We start from the raw sequence: 16,862 nt of genomic DNA on the forward strand, positions 1-16,862 counted from the left end.
CATAACTACGAACAGTACACACGTGACAGGAATCCAGCATAAGTCAGGCATTAGTGCCAGGGCTCAAGAATTCTGATCAACTGCATGAGGCTCTCACCTCCGCTCTCATGCGTTTTGCTCGTCGGGCTGGGGGGCATGTTTCTGAGGGCTGCACAGACTGCCTCTGGGGAATATCATGGGGTTTGTACTCCTTGTCCTTTGTGTCTGTGCTCAGGTTTGGCTTCTGCAGACACTAGAAATAAAACACAAGTGTATTAATGAATTTCCTCTCCGTTTTTAATCTTAAGAATTTCAATGTATTTTGCAAGGTACATTTTACGATTATTTACACAGAAACATAAAAGGTCTCCAACTTTTAAAATCCAAATAAACACAAGTCTGCAGTTACCAATCATATACACACACATATAAAAGCTTAAACAATTTTTTAGCAGGTGAATGGTGTTTCTTCAATTCACTTAACTGTTCATGCCATCAGGTTACACCAGGCCACAGTAGGCTCAAGGCCCTCCCAATGAGCCACTTGCAATTACCCCTGATTGCAACTGTCAATTAATTAAAGGCTCAAACCGTTAGAAAGGCCCCTTATAGGGGCGCCTGGGTGGCTCAGTCAGTTAGTTAAGCATCTGACTTGGGCTCAGGTCATGATCTCATGGTTCGTGGGTTTGAGCCCCACATCAGGCTCTGTGCTGACAGCCCATAGCCTGGAGCCTGCTTCAGATTCTGTGTCTCCCTCTCTCTCTCTCTCTGCCCTTCCCCTGCTCATGCTCTCTCTCAAAAATAAACATCAAGGGGCGCCTGGGTGGCGCAGTCGGTTAAGTGTCCGACTTCAGCTCAGGTCACGATCTCGCGGTCCCTGAGTTCGAGCCCCGCGTCAGGCTCTGGGCTGACGGCTCAGAGCCTGGAGCCTGCTTCCGATTCTGTGTCTCCCTCTCTCTCTGCCCCTCCCCCGTTCATGCTCTGTCTCTCTCTGTCCCAAAAATAAATAAACGTTGAAAAAAAAAATTTTTTTTTAAAAATAAAAAAAAATAAACATCAAAAAAAATTTTTTTTTAATTAAAAAAAAAGGCCCCTTTTAAGCTCCAAAAATGACCTTCCTTATTGAGAATATTTGATTTTTTACAGTGTTTAGAGTAATAAAATATGGAATCCAATAGGTTTTCTAAATTTTAAAATTCTGCAGTTTCAAACATAACTAGCAATGTTCTGTGATCAAAAGATATCATCTGAATTGAGAAAACGGGTAATTTGACTAAACTGTTCTCCCTGATTAGTGCTTTCATTTACTTCAACATATTCCTACAAGGTCTAACTCACAAGGCAAAGGTTAATAAGTAGCCCACGGCAATAACTTTGGTTCTGATCAGACAAGAGTCTCCTGCTTTGATTATTTTTTTAGTTTGATTCTAAGCTTGCTGATAGAGGGTATTTAAATGCAGGCACAACGAAACAGAGTAACATCAAAATATTACCACTGAATCTAATATGAATTTCAAGTAACTAACACTTCTTCATAATAGGGCCCATAATTATCATAAGAAACATTTATAAAAGCATGTTCCCAATTGTAACTACTTAGGGTATAATGTATCATCTATGTTGGGATAAGATACAGTGAAATAATAATCTTCTAGAACTCCTGCTCTATGGGTACCATTACTACCATATAGTCTCACAACTGGTACAGAAAGAATCCATAGAAGAGGGGTGGAAACAATAGCAACCAAAACAGAGTAATTAAGACAACCTATGTCTAACATCTACGAAATACGATGCACTAGAAAATAATACTGATGCAGATTACTTGATACTCTTAAACAAGTAATAAATCTACAACTGGTACAACCGCCTAAGTATATTAAGTATTCTGTTCATTCTAATTAAATTCATACATTGATTTCATCTGGAAATATTAACTAAGTTAGTATGGAATACCACCCTCCATTCTGTAACAAGTCCTCAAATTGAACATTTAGAGTATATTTAAAAAATTTTTTTAATGTTTATTTATTTCTGAGAGAGATAAAGTGGGGGGAGGGGCAGGGGGAGGAAGGGCAGAGAGAGATGGAGACACAGAATCCAAAGCAGGCTCCAGGCTCTGAGCTGTCAGCACAGAGCCCAACGCGGGGCTCGAACTTACAAGCTCTAAGATCATGACCTGAGCTGAACTTGGACACTTAACCAACTGAGCCAACCAGGTGCCCCAAGAGTATATTTAATAAAAACATGCAGATGGGAACAAAACCTGCCTATCATCTAAATTAAACTCTTTCAGGGGCACCTGGGTGGCTCAGTCCATTAAGTATCCAACTTCGGTTCAGGTTTGTGAGTTGAAGCCCCACACTGGGCTCTCTGCTATCAGTGCAAAGCCAGCTACAGATCCTTTGTCTTCCCTCGCTCTCTGCCCCTCCCCCACTCACTCTCAAAATAAACATTAAAAACAAATAAATTAGCCTCATTTATATTTTTTTTTAATTTTTTTTTTTCAACGTTTATTTATTTTTGGGACAGAGAGAGACAGAGCATGAACGGGGGAGGGGCAGAGAGAGAGGGAGACACAGAATCGGAAACAGGCTCCAGGCTGAGCCATCAGCCCAGAGCCCGACGCGGGGCTCGAACTCCCGGACCGCGAGATCGTGACCTGGCTGAAGTTGGACGCTTAACCGACTGCGCCACCCAGGCGCCCCGCCTCATTTATATTTTTATATTAACTTTTAAAAAATATATTTATTTAAGTAATCTCTACACCCAACATGGAACTTGAACTCATGTCCCCAAGATCAAAAGTAACATGCTTTTATGACTGAACCAGCGAGTATGTATGATCGTGCAGATATGAACTGAACTGAATCAAGAAAATTTTATTAAGTGGATGGTCAGAAATTCAGAACTCCTAGGGGCACCTGGGTGGCTTGGTCAGTTAAGCATCTGACTCTTAATATTGGCTCAGGTTGGGACCTTGTGGTCGTGGGATCCAGCCCCAATGTCAGGCTCCCCACTGAACATGGAGCCTGCTTGGGAGGCTCTCTCTCTCCCCTCCCCCACCCCCGCCCTTCCCCCTTTGTGTGCATGTGCTTTCTCTCAAAAGAAATAAAACAGTTTTTTAAAAATTCAGAGATTATATATGTGGTCCCTATCTCCCACACTAAGTCTAAAACGGTTCCATAAACTATGGTCTGCTTCATTCTGTAAGAACTTTAGAGATCTAAGGTAAAATCAAGCTCAGAAACTTTTCAGAATATATGTGAAAAGCTTTATTATTTTGTTCCAAACCACAATTCCAAACACACACCTGATATGTTTGCTTTGTATCTAATGCGAATATATGCAGACTAATTTTAACTATTATTTGATAAACTGGGATTTAGAGGTAACTGTTACCACAGCATGAGGACACCATCCTACAAAGACAGAGCAATATGCTGAGACAGCTAGAAAATATAGGAATACAATAGTGAGGCTTATGTCCCACTATACCAGGACTTCACTGCTCAACATTTCTCAAATTTCCCAAAACTTACTCTAGGTTTCAGTTCACCCTTTTGAAACAATTCCTTCACTAGGCATCTTTTTTTTTCCTTAATATTAAGACTTTATTTTTTTAGAGAAGTTTTAGGTTTATAGCACAATCAAGATGTGAAGGTAGAGATTAACTGTATATGCCCCACCGTCACACATGCACAGCCTCCCCCGCTGTCACCATCCTCTACCAGAGTAGTAGTATATTTGTTACAACTCATGAACATACACATCATTATCACCCATAGTCCATAGGTGACATTAGGATTCACTTGTGGTATCGTACATTCTATGGGTTTAGACAAACCTATAATGACATGTATAGTATTTTCATTGCCCTGACAATCCTTTGTACTGTGAATATTTTTCCCTCCCTCTCACCCCCAAACCTCAGGCAACCACTGATCTTTTTAGTGTTTCCATAGATTCGCCTTTTCCAGAATACCATACGTGCCTTTTCCAGAATACCATACGGTTTGGAATCTTACATTATATGTAAGTATATGTATGCAGCCTTATCACGTTGGTTTCTTTCACTTAGTGATGTTCCTCTCCTTGTCTTATCATGGCTTGAGATCTCATTTCTTTTTAATGCTCAATAGAACTCCATTCTCTGGATATAACACATTTCATTTATCCATTCACCTCCTGAAGGACAGGTTGGCTGCATCCAAGTCTTGGCAATTATGAATAATAAAGATGCTAAAAACATCCATGTGCAGGTTTTGTGTGGACATAAGTTTGCAACTCTTTTGTGTAAATACCAGGGAACATGACTGCTGGATCATACGATAAGAGAGTATGTTTGGTCTTCTAAGAAACGGCCAAAGTGTCTTGTCTTCCAAAGTAGCCGTGCCATTTTGCACTTCCAGCAGCAATGAATGAAAACTTCTGTTATCCTCACCAGCATTTGTGCTGTCAGTGTTCTGTCTTTCACCATTCTAATAGGTGTGTGGTGGTATCTCATTGCTTTTGACTCTTTTTAAAAATATACGTATTCCAGGGCACCTGGGTGGCTCAGTCGGTTAAGTATACGACTTCGGCTCAGGTCATGATTTCACAATCTGTGAGTTTGAGCCCTGCATCAGGCTCTGTGCTGACAGCTCAGAGTCTGGAGCCTGTTTCAGATTCTGTGTCTCGCTCTCTCTCTGCCCCTGCCTCCCACCTTGCACTCTTGTCTCTCTCTCAAAAATAAATAAACATTAAAAATATTAAAATATATATATATGTATTCCAATTATTCTTTCCTCCAAGAATTATTTCCAAAAATCAGAAACGGGCCAAAAATTAGGTACAAAAAATAGCCATCATAGTATAATAAATACATATACTGGAACCAACCTAAACATTCAACAACAGGAGGAAATCAAGGTCTGGATATAAAAACGAATACCAAAACACCTAAGTGGCTCAGCCAGTTGAGTGTCCAACTCTTGATTTTGGCTCAGGTCATAATCCCAGGGTTGTGGGATCGAGCCTTGCATCAGGCTCCATGCTCAGCACGGAACCTGCTTGGCATATTCTCTCTCTCGTTCTCTCTGTCTCTCTCTCTCTTGCTCTCAGCCCCTCTCCCCTGCTCGTGCTCTCTCTCTAAACAACAACAAAGAAAGAAACACACACACACACACACACACACACACACACACACACACACAAATGGAATGCTACTAGATCTTCAAAAATATTCAATGACATGGCAAATGCTCACGATATGCTAAACAGAGAAAAGGTAGAATATAATACTGTATATGAAGAATACAATCCCAGTTTGGGTATATATGCATAAAAATATCCTTGAAACGAAAAACAGGTGAGAGGATCAGGAGGTTTTATTGTCAACAGATTCTGCTTTGTTTTTAAGCCTTCTGCAATGAATACCTATCAGGGCCTCGAACATACCTGGTACACAGCAGACCGCTCAATAAGTATTTATCTGTGTTGTAGATTAATGTTTACAAAAGGTATCTTTAAATACCTATTCCTCTCAGACTACGATTGAGTAAATGCTTTAAATACCTATTCCTCTCAGACTACAATTGAGTAAATGCTTATGTGTTTTTCTTTTTTTTTAATTTTTTTCTAACGTTTATTTATTTTTGAGATAGAGAGAGACAGAGCATGAACGGGGAAGGGTCAGAAAGAGGAAGACACAGAATCTGAATCAGGCTCCAGGCTCTGAGCTGTCAGCACAGAGCCTGACGCGGGGCTCGAACCCACGGACCGTGAGATCATGACCTGAGCCAAAGTCGGCCGCTCAACTGACTGAGCCACCCAGGCGCCCCAACTTATGTGTTTTTCAATTATGAAACTATACTGCCTCTCCAAGTATGAGGAGATGTTTTTAAAATGTTGCAACCCACAAAGCAAGTAGACGCTCTCTTTTCTCTTACTCACTGTGAATTCCATACTCAAACAGAAAGGTTAATAAAGAGAAAAATCTATTGTAGCCAACTGTATGTAAATCAAATCTCTATAAAACAGAGGCATAAAGGTTCCACATAAAATGTTCTAAATTTCATCCCTGAGTTCATTAAACATTCACACATGTATATTTAAGAGCAATGACAACTTTCTGAATATCAGACTGGTCGTGTTCTTCCAGGCTAAAAAGAAAGCTCCCCTGGAATCAAGAAGGAAGAAAGGGAACAAAAATGCAATGTTACAAAAATCTAAAGGATTTGAGCATTACAGATGGTATGTCTACAATATCAAGACACAATTTTGATTAGTAGTTTACCCTCTGAAAGTATGTCATTATCTTTCTACTTCTCTATAGTACAGTAACAATTCTTAAAATTATAGAGCTTACTGCTCTTGCCTTAGAATAACTCAAAGGGTATCAACCGACAATGACACTCTTCTTTCTACCACAGTCTTGAAATAAGTTCTTATAATACTGTTTTACTTTAATTACAACAAAAGTTCTTATCTGAATAATTTGACAAATACCATCTTTATAAGAAAACAAACATGGCTACACAGGAACTGTTAGAAGAGGGATCCATTAGCAATTCAGTATTATCAAATCCCCTACCTTTTACCCCATCAGCATTCTATCTGAAAATCTCCTTGGAGCTCTCAGCTGGCAAGACAACAGATAGGCAACTTCTTTCACAGGTCGTATTTTCACATGGCAACTAGTAATATGCACTACCATAGTACGTGAGTGCAAAAGCATGAGCCATAACACGATAATAACGTACTTGTCGTAAGGAAGACACAGCCTTAGTGAAATAAAACACAGACTTTGGCTTCTGACAGAAGCAAAAGGATATTTCCTCTACAACCTTGTTCATTACAAAAGCAAACTTCTAAGTATGGCTGCTCACAAAACACAACAGCAAAAACACTGGAGGAAAAATTCACAAAACAAAGTCTTCTCAACAATGTCTTCCACAAAGAATTAAGGCCTATTCATTCACCGTAAAAGATAACATACCAATAAGCAGTGAAATAAAATAGGTTAAGATCGGACTCACTCTCAAACTGTCTCCTGACAGGAATAAGTTGTAGGGGTTGAGGATTCGCTCATAATGCCCTCTGATATGGGAGCCCACAGCTTTGCCAGGAGCAAATCCCATCTTGGTGGCAATTTTGGTCCATTTTCTATCCTTGCAAACAACTGCAAATCCACCTTCTTCTGCAACTAACTGTTAAATAAAACAGCAAAGAAATTAGAAACACATACATAGAAATCACTTCTAATTCCCTTGTACCTAGGTATGACTCTGAGAACAACATGTTCTTGGCTGCAGTAATTTTTTTTTTTTTTTTTTTTTTTTTTACTTTTTTTTTCTTAATTTACATCCAAGTTAGTTAGCATATAGTGTAACAATGATTTCAGGAGTAGATTCCTTAATGCCCCTTATCCATTCAGCTCATCTCCCCTCCCATGGCTGCGGTAATTTTTAAAAATACATTTTCCGGGGCACGTGGGTGGCCTGGTTGAGCATCTGACTCTTGATTTCGGCTCAGGTCATGATCTCACCATTCATGAGATAGAGCCCTACATCAGGTTCTATGCTGACAGTGGGGAGCCTGCCTGGGAGTCTTGCTCTCTCCCTCTCTCTGCCCCTCCCTTGTTCATGCTGTGTGTGTGTGTCTCTCTCTCAAAATAAATTAACATTAAAAAAAATACATTTTCCAAGCCAAACAAAAATATGTATGTATTATTAATTTCAAGCTAGAAAATTAAAATATACCCATAAACATGTTGTACCCCCAAAAACTACTTCTCAGTTCCCCAAAGCAGTCAAGATTTTCCAGGAGGAAGAACTACATCAACAATTAAATCTCTAATAAAGAACGAATCCTAGTACTTGGTTTAACTCTGTGACCCTTAAAACTCTCCATAAACTAAGGAGGAGGAAAAGATGGCACCATTTGTTTGGCAAGAATATAGGCTTTACACTGAATGAACCTGAAGTTAAAGTACTGAATTATGACTCAACCTTTAGAGTTTGGTCAATTTTCTCCCTGAGCGTCAGTTGTTTTAACTCCAATAAAACAGAAAGGAGATCTTACGGAACTAATAAAGTTTTAAAATGACACACACAAGGGCGCTGGGGTGGCTCAGTCGGTTAAGCGGCCGACTTCGGCTCAGGTCATGATCTCGCGGCCAGTGGGTTCGAGCCCCGCGTCAGGCTCTGTGCTGACAGCTCAGAGCCTGGAGCCTGTTTCAGATTCTGTGTCTCCCTCTTTCTCTGACCCTCCCCGTTCATGCTCTCTGTCTCAAAAATAAATAAATGTTAAAAAAAAATTTTTTTTAATAAAAATAAAAATAAATTAAAAAATAAAATGACACACACAAAAATGGTGGCAAAAAATATTCTATAAGATAAGGCTTTCAAGGCTTTCAGATGTGACACGTAGAGCCCAATCAATCACTAAAGTGAATGGAGAATTTAATTTTACATATTTCAAACAAAAAGTTTCTTTTTAAAGTGAAGATCAAATTTATGCTGGCATAAAAGATACTAAATGAGGGAAATGGCCATTATCCTCTTACCTTATTGAGCTGAAACAAGTCCAAGATCTTCCTTTCCACATGTGGAATTTTCAGAGTGCTTCCCTGTAACTCCCAGTACTTTGCAATCTGGTCCAAGAAATTCAGTTTTACTCGAGTTTGAGCCTAAATGACACAGAAGTGAATTTTAATCTTACCCAGCTTATTTTAAGACTCCTACCTATGTGTGTGGTATTTTCACTCTTAGAATATTTAAGTGAAATATCACTTCTGAATTCAATAGAGAAACGGCCAAAAAATACACAAAAGAAAGCTGGTTAAATAATTATACATGAACTCAACAAAAATTTAATTCAGCCCCTACCATGTGTCAGGCAGAGTTAAAAACTCAGTAAGCCTTTCCTTAAGTAGGCACTCTGAAAAGTACTTCATTTAAGGAATTCTATAAGCACAATTTTATTATTGATTAAAATTATATCACAAGCTTCTATATGTCCCTCTTAGTCTTTTTACAACTGGGGTATTTTAAAGGTCTGTTCTTTCCCAGTACAAATTTTCTAATTTTCTCAAACACAAATCTAAAAACAAAATTACAACAGTGATTTCATACCAATTTTAACAAGTCCTGATACGATAAAGGATAGCCAGGGAAAATTTCTTAAATGTTATTCCTTTAACAGATTATTATTATTGTCTATAAAGTCATTAAAAACTTTTTTTGTCCAAAAAAATTCTGTTGGTCATTTTTCTTTCCCCTTCTTGAATATTAAATGGAAGTCAGTCAATTTTAGGAGTTTTACCTTGCTCAAGAACAAAACTGAAATGAATGTTCAGATGTTCCACAGTCTAAGACTTCAAAGTTAGTACTCATTTCCTATCCTTCAAGCTCAACTTGAAAATACAGACACAAAATACAGAAATTCTGGGATTCCACAAAATCCATTTGTGTTCCATTTATGTTAAAAATGTTTGGTTTTTTTATAGAAAAACAAAACATGATTCAATATGAAAATCAGGTTAGCAAAACATTAATAAAAACACTACCTCCAGGTTATCAATACCCAAGCCTTATTCACCCTGCACTTTAGAGTTTCAGTAGCCTAGAGACTGAAGAAAAATCACCTCTTCTCTTGAAAATTCCCAGTATTCCTCAACCCCCCCCCTCAGGAAATTAAAGTGTGTTATTAAATCTAAGTGAAGATGTGTATTTGGAAGAAAATTACAGCTGGAGATTCTTTTCCATTAGATGGTTCTCAAAGTACATTCCTTTCAAAACCTAAATTATTGTGGATGCCACCTAAATTTAGAAGTATTTAAATGAATTAATAGGTCAACAAGGATTGACAGAAATTAGTGTTTTTAATGAAATGTAGCATAAAAAAAATTAAAAAAAAAAAAAAACAACGGGGGGCGCCTGAGTGGCGCAGTCGGTTAAGCGTCCGACTTCAGCCAGGTCACGATCTCGCGGTCCGTGAGTTCGAGCCCCGCGTCGGGCTCTGGGCTGATGGCTCAGAGCCTGGAGCTTGTTTCCGATTCTGTGTCTCCCTCTCTCTCTGCCCCTCTCCCGTTCATGCTCTGTCTCTCTCTGTCCCCAAAATAAATAAAAAACGTTGAAAAAAAAAAACAAAAAACGGGGCACCTGGGTGGCTCAGTCAGTTAAGCATCCGGCTTTGGCTCAGGTCATGATCTCACGGTTTATGAGTTCGAGCCCCACGTCAGGCTCTATGCTGACAGCTCAGAGCCTGGAGCCTGCTTCAGATTCTGTGTTTGTCTCTCTCTCTCTCTCTCTCTCTCTCTCTCTGCCCCTCCCCCCCCCCCGTCAAAAATAAACAGTAAAATAAAAAATTTTTTGAATGAAATCTGGTTGGCTGCAAATGTCCTTAATGTCATTTGTTTTACCATGATTATCCAATTATTGGTCAAATTTTAGTTTCACTAAAACCACTAGATTTGTGACTGATTCCTCCAACAAAACCCCTCTGAAATACAGGCAACCAGAACAGTAGTTAAGACAATACCTCCAATTCATTCAGCCTCTGGATACGTGGGGTAAAATGAAGTTTGTCAACATCACATGCAAATGGTGGCTGCCAATCCTAGGGGAGAAGCAAAGGCTTTTATCAGAAGAATTTATAATTCTGACATTCAAGAAATCATGTTAAAACCCCAGTTAAGTAAAACACAAGTTACCTCCTACCAGTAAAATAAAACAGAACATGGGTAGTACTTTCTCAATCTTCTTTGCACCAAAACAGCAGAATATGTATGATTACCCTTCCCCATACAAATGATACATCCTGCATGCACCCCTCCTCACACCCTTCCAAATAAATAATGTCACTGAATGTCAAGCTGTTGAAAAATCACTGACTTTTAAGTTTATTATTTATTTTGTAAGTAATCTCTACACCCAACATAAGCCTCAAACTCACACTCCCAAGATCAAGAGTCACATGCTCCTCATAATGAGCCAGCCAGGAGCCCTGGAACATCACTTTTAAAGAGACTTTGAGGGGCGCCTGGGTGGCGCAGTCGGTTAAGCATCCGACTTCAGCCAGGTCACGATCTCGCGGTCTGTGAGTTCGAGCCCCGCGTCAGGCTCTGGGCTGACGGCTCGGAGCCTGGAGCCTGTTTCCGATTCTGTGTCTCCCTCTCTCTCTGCCCCTCCCCTGTTCATGCTCTGTCTCTCTCTGTCCCAAAAATAAATAAAAAATGTGGAAAAAAAATTAAAAAAAAAAAGAGACTTTGATTCCTCTATTCCACAGAAGTTATCCTTTTACAAAACAGCTATATTAATATTAAATCATCTATAAACTATATTTTTATATATGTAACCTAGTTACTTTTACTTTTATTATAAAATTAAGAATAAGTTCTTGGACATGGGATGGCAGAGACTGCCATCCAAAGCTCATGTTAAGGATGATTCTTTAAAACATCAACTGTTGGGGCGCCTGGGTGGCGCAGTCGGTTAAGTGTCCGACTTCAGCCAGGTCACGATCTCGCGGTCCGTGAGTTCGAGCCCCGCGTCGGGCTCTGGGCTGATGGCTCAGAGCCTGGAGCCTGTTTCCGATTCTGTGTCTCCCTCTCTCTCTGCCCCTCCCCCGTTCATGCTCTGTCTCTCTCTGTCCCAAAAATAAATAAACGTTCAAAAAAAAAAAAATTTTAAAACATCAACTGCTACAGATTCTTAGAAGAACTGTTATCATGAAGAAATAATCAGACAATAAGGAAAGTATGTATGGTATCAATAACTAGACAAAACTGGAAACTTAAATTTCCACAATAAGAGAATGGTTAAAGGAATAAAAATTATGCTGTGTTAATGGGTACAGAGTTTCAGTGTGCAATAATGAAAAGGTTTTGGAGATGAATTTTTGATGATGGTTGTATAGCACTGTGAATGTACTTAACATCACACTAAATTGTACCTTTAAAATAATTACAATGGTAAATTCAGTATTATGTTTAATATTTTAACACATTAAAAAAGCAAAAAGACAAAAAACTTATGCTGTGGTATAGTTCTGTTTATTGGCATTGAAAGATTTCTTTACATATGTTAAGAAGGAAAAGAGGGACGCCTGGGTGGCTCAGTCGGTTGAGCGTCCGACTTCAGTTCAGGTCATGATCTCACAGCTCGTGAGTTCGAGTCCCATGTCAGGCTCTGTGCTGACAGCTCAGAGCCTGGAGCCTGCTTCAGATTCTGTGTCTCCCTCTCTCTCTGCCCCTAACCCACTCACATTCTCTCTCTGTCTCTCTCAAAAATAAAAATGAGAACATTAAAACAAAAGAAGAAGGAAAAGAGAGGCTATGCAACAGAAAAATGAAACCTGGAAAAATATACAGCAAAAATAGGATTTTTATAGGTGATTTTCTTTTGCTTCCTTAGCCATTTGGAATACAATCTGAAATATATTTCACACATTAAATAACACCTATTAAATAATAAATAAGTTACTTCAGGGGCACCTGGCTGGCTTACTCAGTACAGCATACAACTCTAGATCTCAGGGTCTTGAGTTCAAGCCCCACATTGGGCATGGAGCCAACCTAATAAATGAATCAAACAAACAAGTAAATAAATTCAGGTTTAGAGAACAAGTCAGTACAAGGAAGCTCACAGTCTTTTATTCAATTTCATATCCAGACGTTTGTTCTAAGAAAATAATTCACCCATAGTCAACAAAAAACATGCATGAAATTAACTACAGTATTATGTTAAGATATGATTGGTATTATAACAACACTGAATACTGCACAGCATTTGAAGTTCTAGATCTACAGGGGGCACCTAGGTGGCTCAGTTGATTGAGTGTCCGACTTCAGCTCAGGGCCTGATCTCACAGTTTGTGAGTTCAAGCCCCACATCAGCTCCCTGCTGTCATCATGGATCCTCTGTCCACCTCTATTTGCCCCTCCCCCACTCATGTACGCTCTCTCCGCAAAATAAATAAAACATTAAATAAATGAATAAATTAATTAAAATTAAATTCTAGATTTGCAAAAAACTCATACCAGCATATAAGAAAACACAGAAAAATGGGCAAATTGTGTTAACAGCAAGAAAAAATGGCCAACTGTAAAAAGACTGGTGTCCAACTTTACACAAAATTCAAGAAATACACAAGATTCTCTCGTTTTTACCTACCAGGTTAGCAAAGACTTAAAATATACACACCACCAGTATTAGCAACATGTGAGGTAATGTGGACTTTGACGATTAGTATGTTTCTTGGAGATCAATAAGAGAGCATCGTATTTTTAAAGGCCTACTGAGCCAGCAGTTCCTCAAGTGAGAATTTACTCTCCAAATATTTGTTGCCATTCACAACACCAAGATACAGGCACAAGGAAATTCACCACAGAATTGTTTTAACTTAAAACCTTAATATTACGTCCAAAGAAGACATCCAGATGGCCAAGCGACACATGAAAAAATGCTCAACGTTACTTAGCATCAGGGAAATACGAATCTAAATCACAATGAGATACCACCTCACCCCTGTCAGAATGGCTATCTTTAACAACTCAGGCAACAACAGATGGTGGTGAGGATGCAGAGAAAGGGGATCTCTTTTGCACTCCTGGTGGGAATGCAAACTGGTGCAGCCACTCTGGAAAACAGTATGGAGGTTCCTCAAAAAATCAAAAATAGGACTACCCTATGACCCAGCAATTGCACTACTAAGTATTTATCCAAGGAATAGAGGTGTGCTGTTTCGAAGGGACACCTGCACCTCAATGTTTATAGCAGCACTATCAACAATAGCCAAAGTATGGAAAGGTGGCAAGAGCCCAAATGTCCATCGATGGATGAACGGATAAAGAAGATGTGGGGTGTGTGTGTGTGTGTGTGTGTGTGTGTGTGTGTATAAACAATGGAGTGTTACTCAGCAATCAGAAAGAATGAAATCTTGCCGTTTGCAACCATGTGGATGGAACTAGAGGGTATTACGCTAAGCAAAATTAGTCAGTCAGAGAAAGACAAATATCATAGGACTTCATGAGGACTTTAAGAGACAAAACAGATGAACATAAGGAAAGGAAAGCAAAAATCATATAAAAACAGGGAGAGGGACAAAAACATAAGAGACTCTTAAGTATGGAGAACAAACACTGAAGAGGTTGTGGGAGGAGGGGATGGGCTAAATGGGTAAGGGGCATTATAGAATGTACTCCTGAAATCATTGTTGCACTATATGCCAACTAACATGTATGTAAATTTTAAAAAATAAATTAAAAAAAATTTTTTTAAACCTTCATATTGGGGCATCTGGTGGGGTATGCCTGGGTGGCTCTGTTGGTTAAGCTCCAACTTCAGCTCAGGTCATGATCTACATGGTTCGAGAGGTTGAGCCCCATGTCAGACTCTGTGCTCACAGCTCAGAGCCTGGAGCCTGCTTCAGATTCCTTGTCTCCATCTCTCTCTGCCCCTACCCCACTCGCATTCTGTCTCTCTTTCTCAAAAATAAACATTAAAAAAAATTTTTTTTTAAATATTAGGGCATCTGGCTAGCTCAATCAGTGGAGCATGCGGCTCTTGATCTCAGGTTGTAAATTCAAGCCCCACATTGGGTGTAGAGATTACTTATTTAAAAAAAAAAAAAAGACCTTCATAAACCTATCAATGGAGAACAAAGTAAATAAATTTGACACACCTGTAAGTAGCAATAAAATACTCTGCAGCTGTAATAAGGAAAAAAAGATCTAGATGTTCTAAATATAGAAAGATAGCCAAGACTGGATGAGTGAAAAAAACTAAAACATGTAAAATTGTGCCAATAGTATTACATATATGTAAACTTTGAAGATTATCAGATTAGGAGGGGGGCAAGAGGTTACTGTTATTTCAAATCTATATTGTTAGAACTTATTACTATTGGTTGCTTTTATTTATTTGCTTTCAATTTTTGTTTTAATTCTAATTAGTTGATTGCTTTTAGTTTAAAAGTAAAACAGGGGTGCCTGGATGGTTTAATCGGTTAAGCATCTGACTCTTGATTTCAGCTCAGGTCATGATCTCACAGTTCGTGAGTTCAAGCTCCACTTCAGCTCTGGGTTGACAGTGTGGAGCCTGCTTGGGATTCTCTCTCTCTCCCTCGCTCTCTGCCCCTCCCCCACTCACTCAAGCACACCCACTCTTTCTCACTCTCTCTCTCTCAAATATAAACATTTTTTTAAAAAGTAAAACAAGGTTTGAGGTGCCTGGCTGGCTCAGTCCACGGAGCCTGCCACTCTTGATCTTCAGGTCATTAATTCAGGCCCCATGTTGGATGTAGAGCTTACTTTAAAAAAAAAAAAAGAGTAAAACAAGGTTTTGTTTTAGTGATAGGGAGACTTCAATAAAAATACCCACCAGCAACGCCTGATAAAAGTATTATGTTAAAAAGACTGTATTTTACCAGAATTTTTTTAAAAGGGGAAAAAAAGCAGACTACAAACTGATAAAATGCTATTTACTACCATCCCAGAAAGAACCAAAGAAAAAAGAAAAATTGGCAGCACTGTTTTACACTTATTCCAGACAAGGCCTTCAAGTATTTAATGCTGTTCCACTGCCTCTTCCACAAAGACTATGGCTAATGTTTAAATGTCAGTTGTCAGTTAAAGAAATGCTATTCTTTGTTAATAAAGTTAAAAAATACTACTCCATCCTGCGGCACCTGGGTGGCTCAGTCGGTTAAGCGACTCATTTCAGCTGAGGTCATGATCTCACAGTCCATGAGTTCGAGCCCCGCGTTGGGCCCTGTGCTGACAGCTCAGAGCCTGGAGCCTGCTTCGGGTTCTGTGTCTCCCTCTCTCTCTGTCCCTCCCTCGCTCATGCTCTGTCTCCCTCACTCTCAAAAATGAATAAATGTAAAAAAAAGAAAATTTAAAAAAAAAATACTGCTCCATCCTGAGTCAAAAAGATGAGAGTGATTTTTTTTTTTTGATAACTAAGGCTAAGGAAAGCAATGTCTTTAATTGTACAAAACACAATGTAATAGAAGAAAATCACATTGCTTGATAGTCTATCACAGGCTAATAGGAAGACTTTATATTGCTCAGAGCTTTGCGCTCGAACACTTCATAAAAGCTGTATGATTTCTGAAATGAATTGATCTGGGTTGAAGGTTAAAACCAAAAACATCAATGACAATATGTCAGAATATACAAGTAAATGATTAACATACTGTCCAATGGCCTGAGAATTTTATAAACTAAGACTTTTGGGTCATGTATGACATTCCCCGACTAATCAAATAGGCCTTTTAATCCCAAAACACAATGATATAGAAATTAATTTCATCTCATCCATATATTAAAGTCATAAATTACAGTGAGCTGTCTTTGTATGTATATATTGTATACATATATGTATATATGTATATATACATATATTGTATGTATTATATAATTTATGTTTATTGTATACTGAAACTTTTTCAGATGAATCCTAAAAATAAAGTAAGAGGAAAACACTACATATCTGTCACTAAAGAAGATCACACAGTGGGTATAATATATATAAAACTAATACTGTGTCAGATCATTCTTTCATTAAACACAAACCACTGAAAACTTATTCACTTCTTCTGGTTACAAAGAATGAAGGAAAATGGGATAAATGTCATTCAATTTCAAGACTTTCATTGTCAACTGAAAAGCTTTACTTCAATAAAAGAATTACATATTATTTGCAATGCTCACTGAAATACGAGAAGTAAGACATCCTTGGCCGGGGCACCTGGGTGGCTCAGTTAAGTGTCCAACTCTTGATATCGGCTCAAGGCTGTGATCTTGCAGTCATAAGACAGAGCCCTGCATTGGGCTCCCCACTGAGAGCACAGAGCCTGTTTGGGATTCTCTCTCTCCCTCTCTCTGCCCCTCCCCT

General features: G+C 38.8%; 1 protein-coding gene across 3 annotated transcripts in view; it reads right to left on the reverse strand.

Annotated features, from left to right (window-relative positions):
* The window catches only part of KDM5B (lysine demethylase 5B), an 81,905-nt gene that overhangs the window by 42,902 nt on the left and 22,141 nt on the right, over window positions 1-16,862 (reverse strand). For all 3 annotated transcript variants that reach the window (XM_047840267.1, XM_047840266.1, XM_047840265.1), the window contains exons 2-5: window positions 10,504-10,581; window positions 8,528-8,650; window positions 6,999-7,169; window positions 98-232 (exon numbers count right to left, since the gene is read on the reverse strand). In XM_047840267.1, the coding sequence (XP_047696223.1) occupies window positions 98-232; window positions 6,999-7,169; window positions 8,528-8,650; window positions 10,504-10,581 (507 nt within the window). The remainder of the gene's footprint in view (window positions 1-97; window positions 233-6,998; window positions 7,170-8,527; window positions 8,651-10,503; window positions 10,582-16,862) is intronic.

This window comes from Prionailurus viverrinus, chromosome F1 (assembly GCF_022837055.1).
Source record: "Prionailurus viverrinus isolate Anna chromosome F1, UM_Priviv_1.0, whole genome shotgun sequence".
Classification (NCBI taxonomy): domain Eukaryota; kingdom Metazoa; phylum Chordata; class Mammalia; order Carnivora; family Felidae; genus Prionailurus; species Prionailurus viverrinus.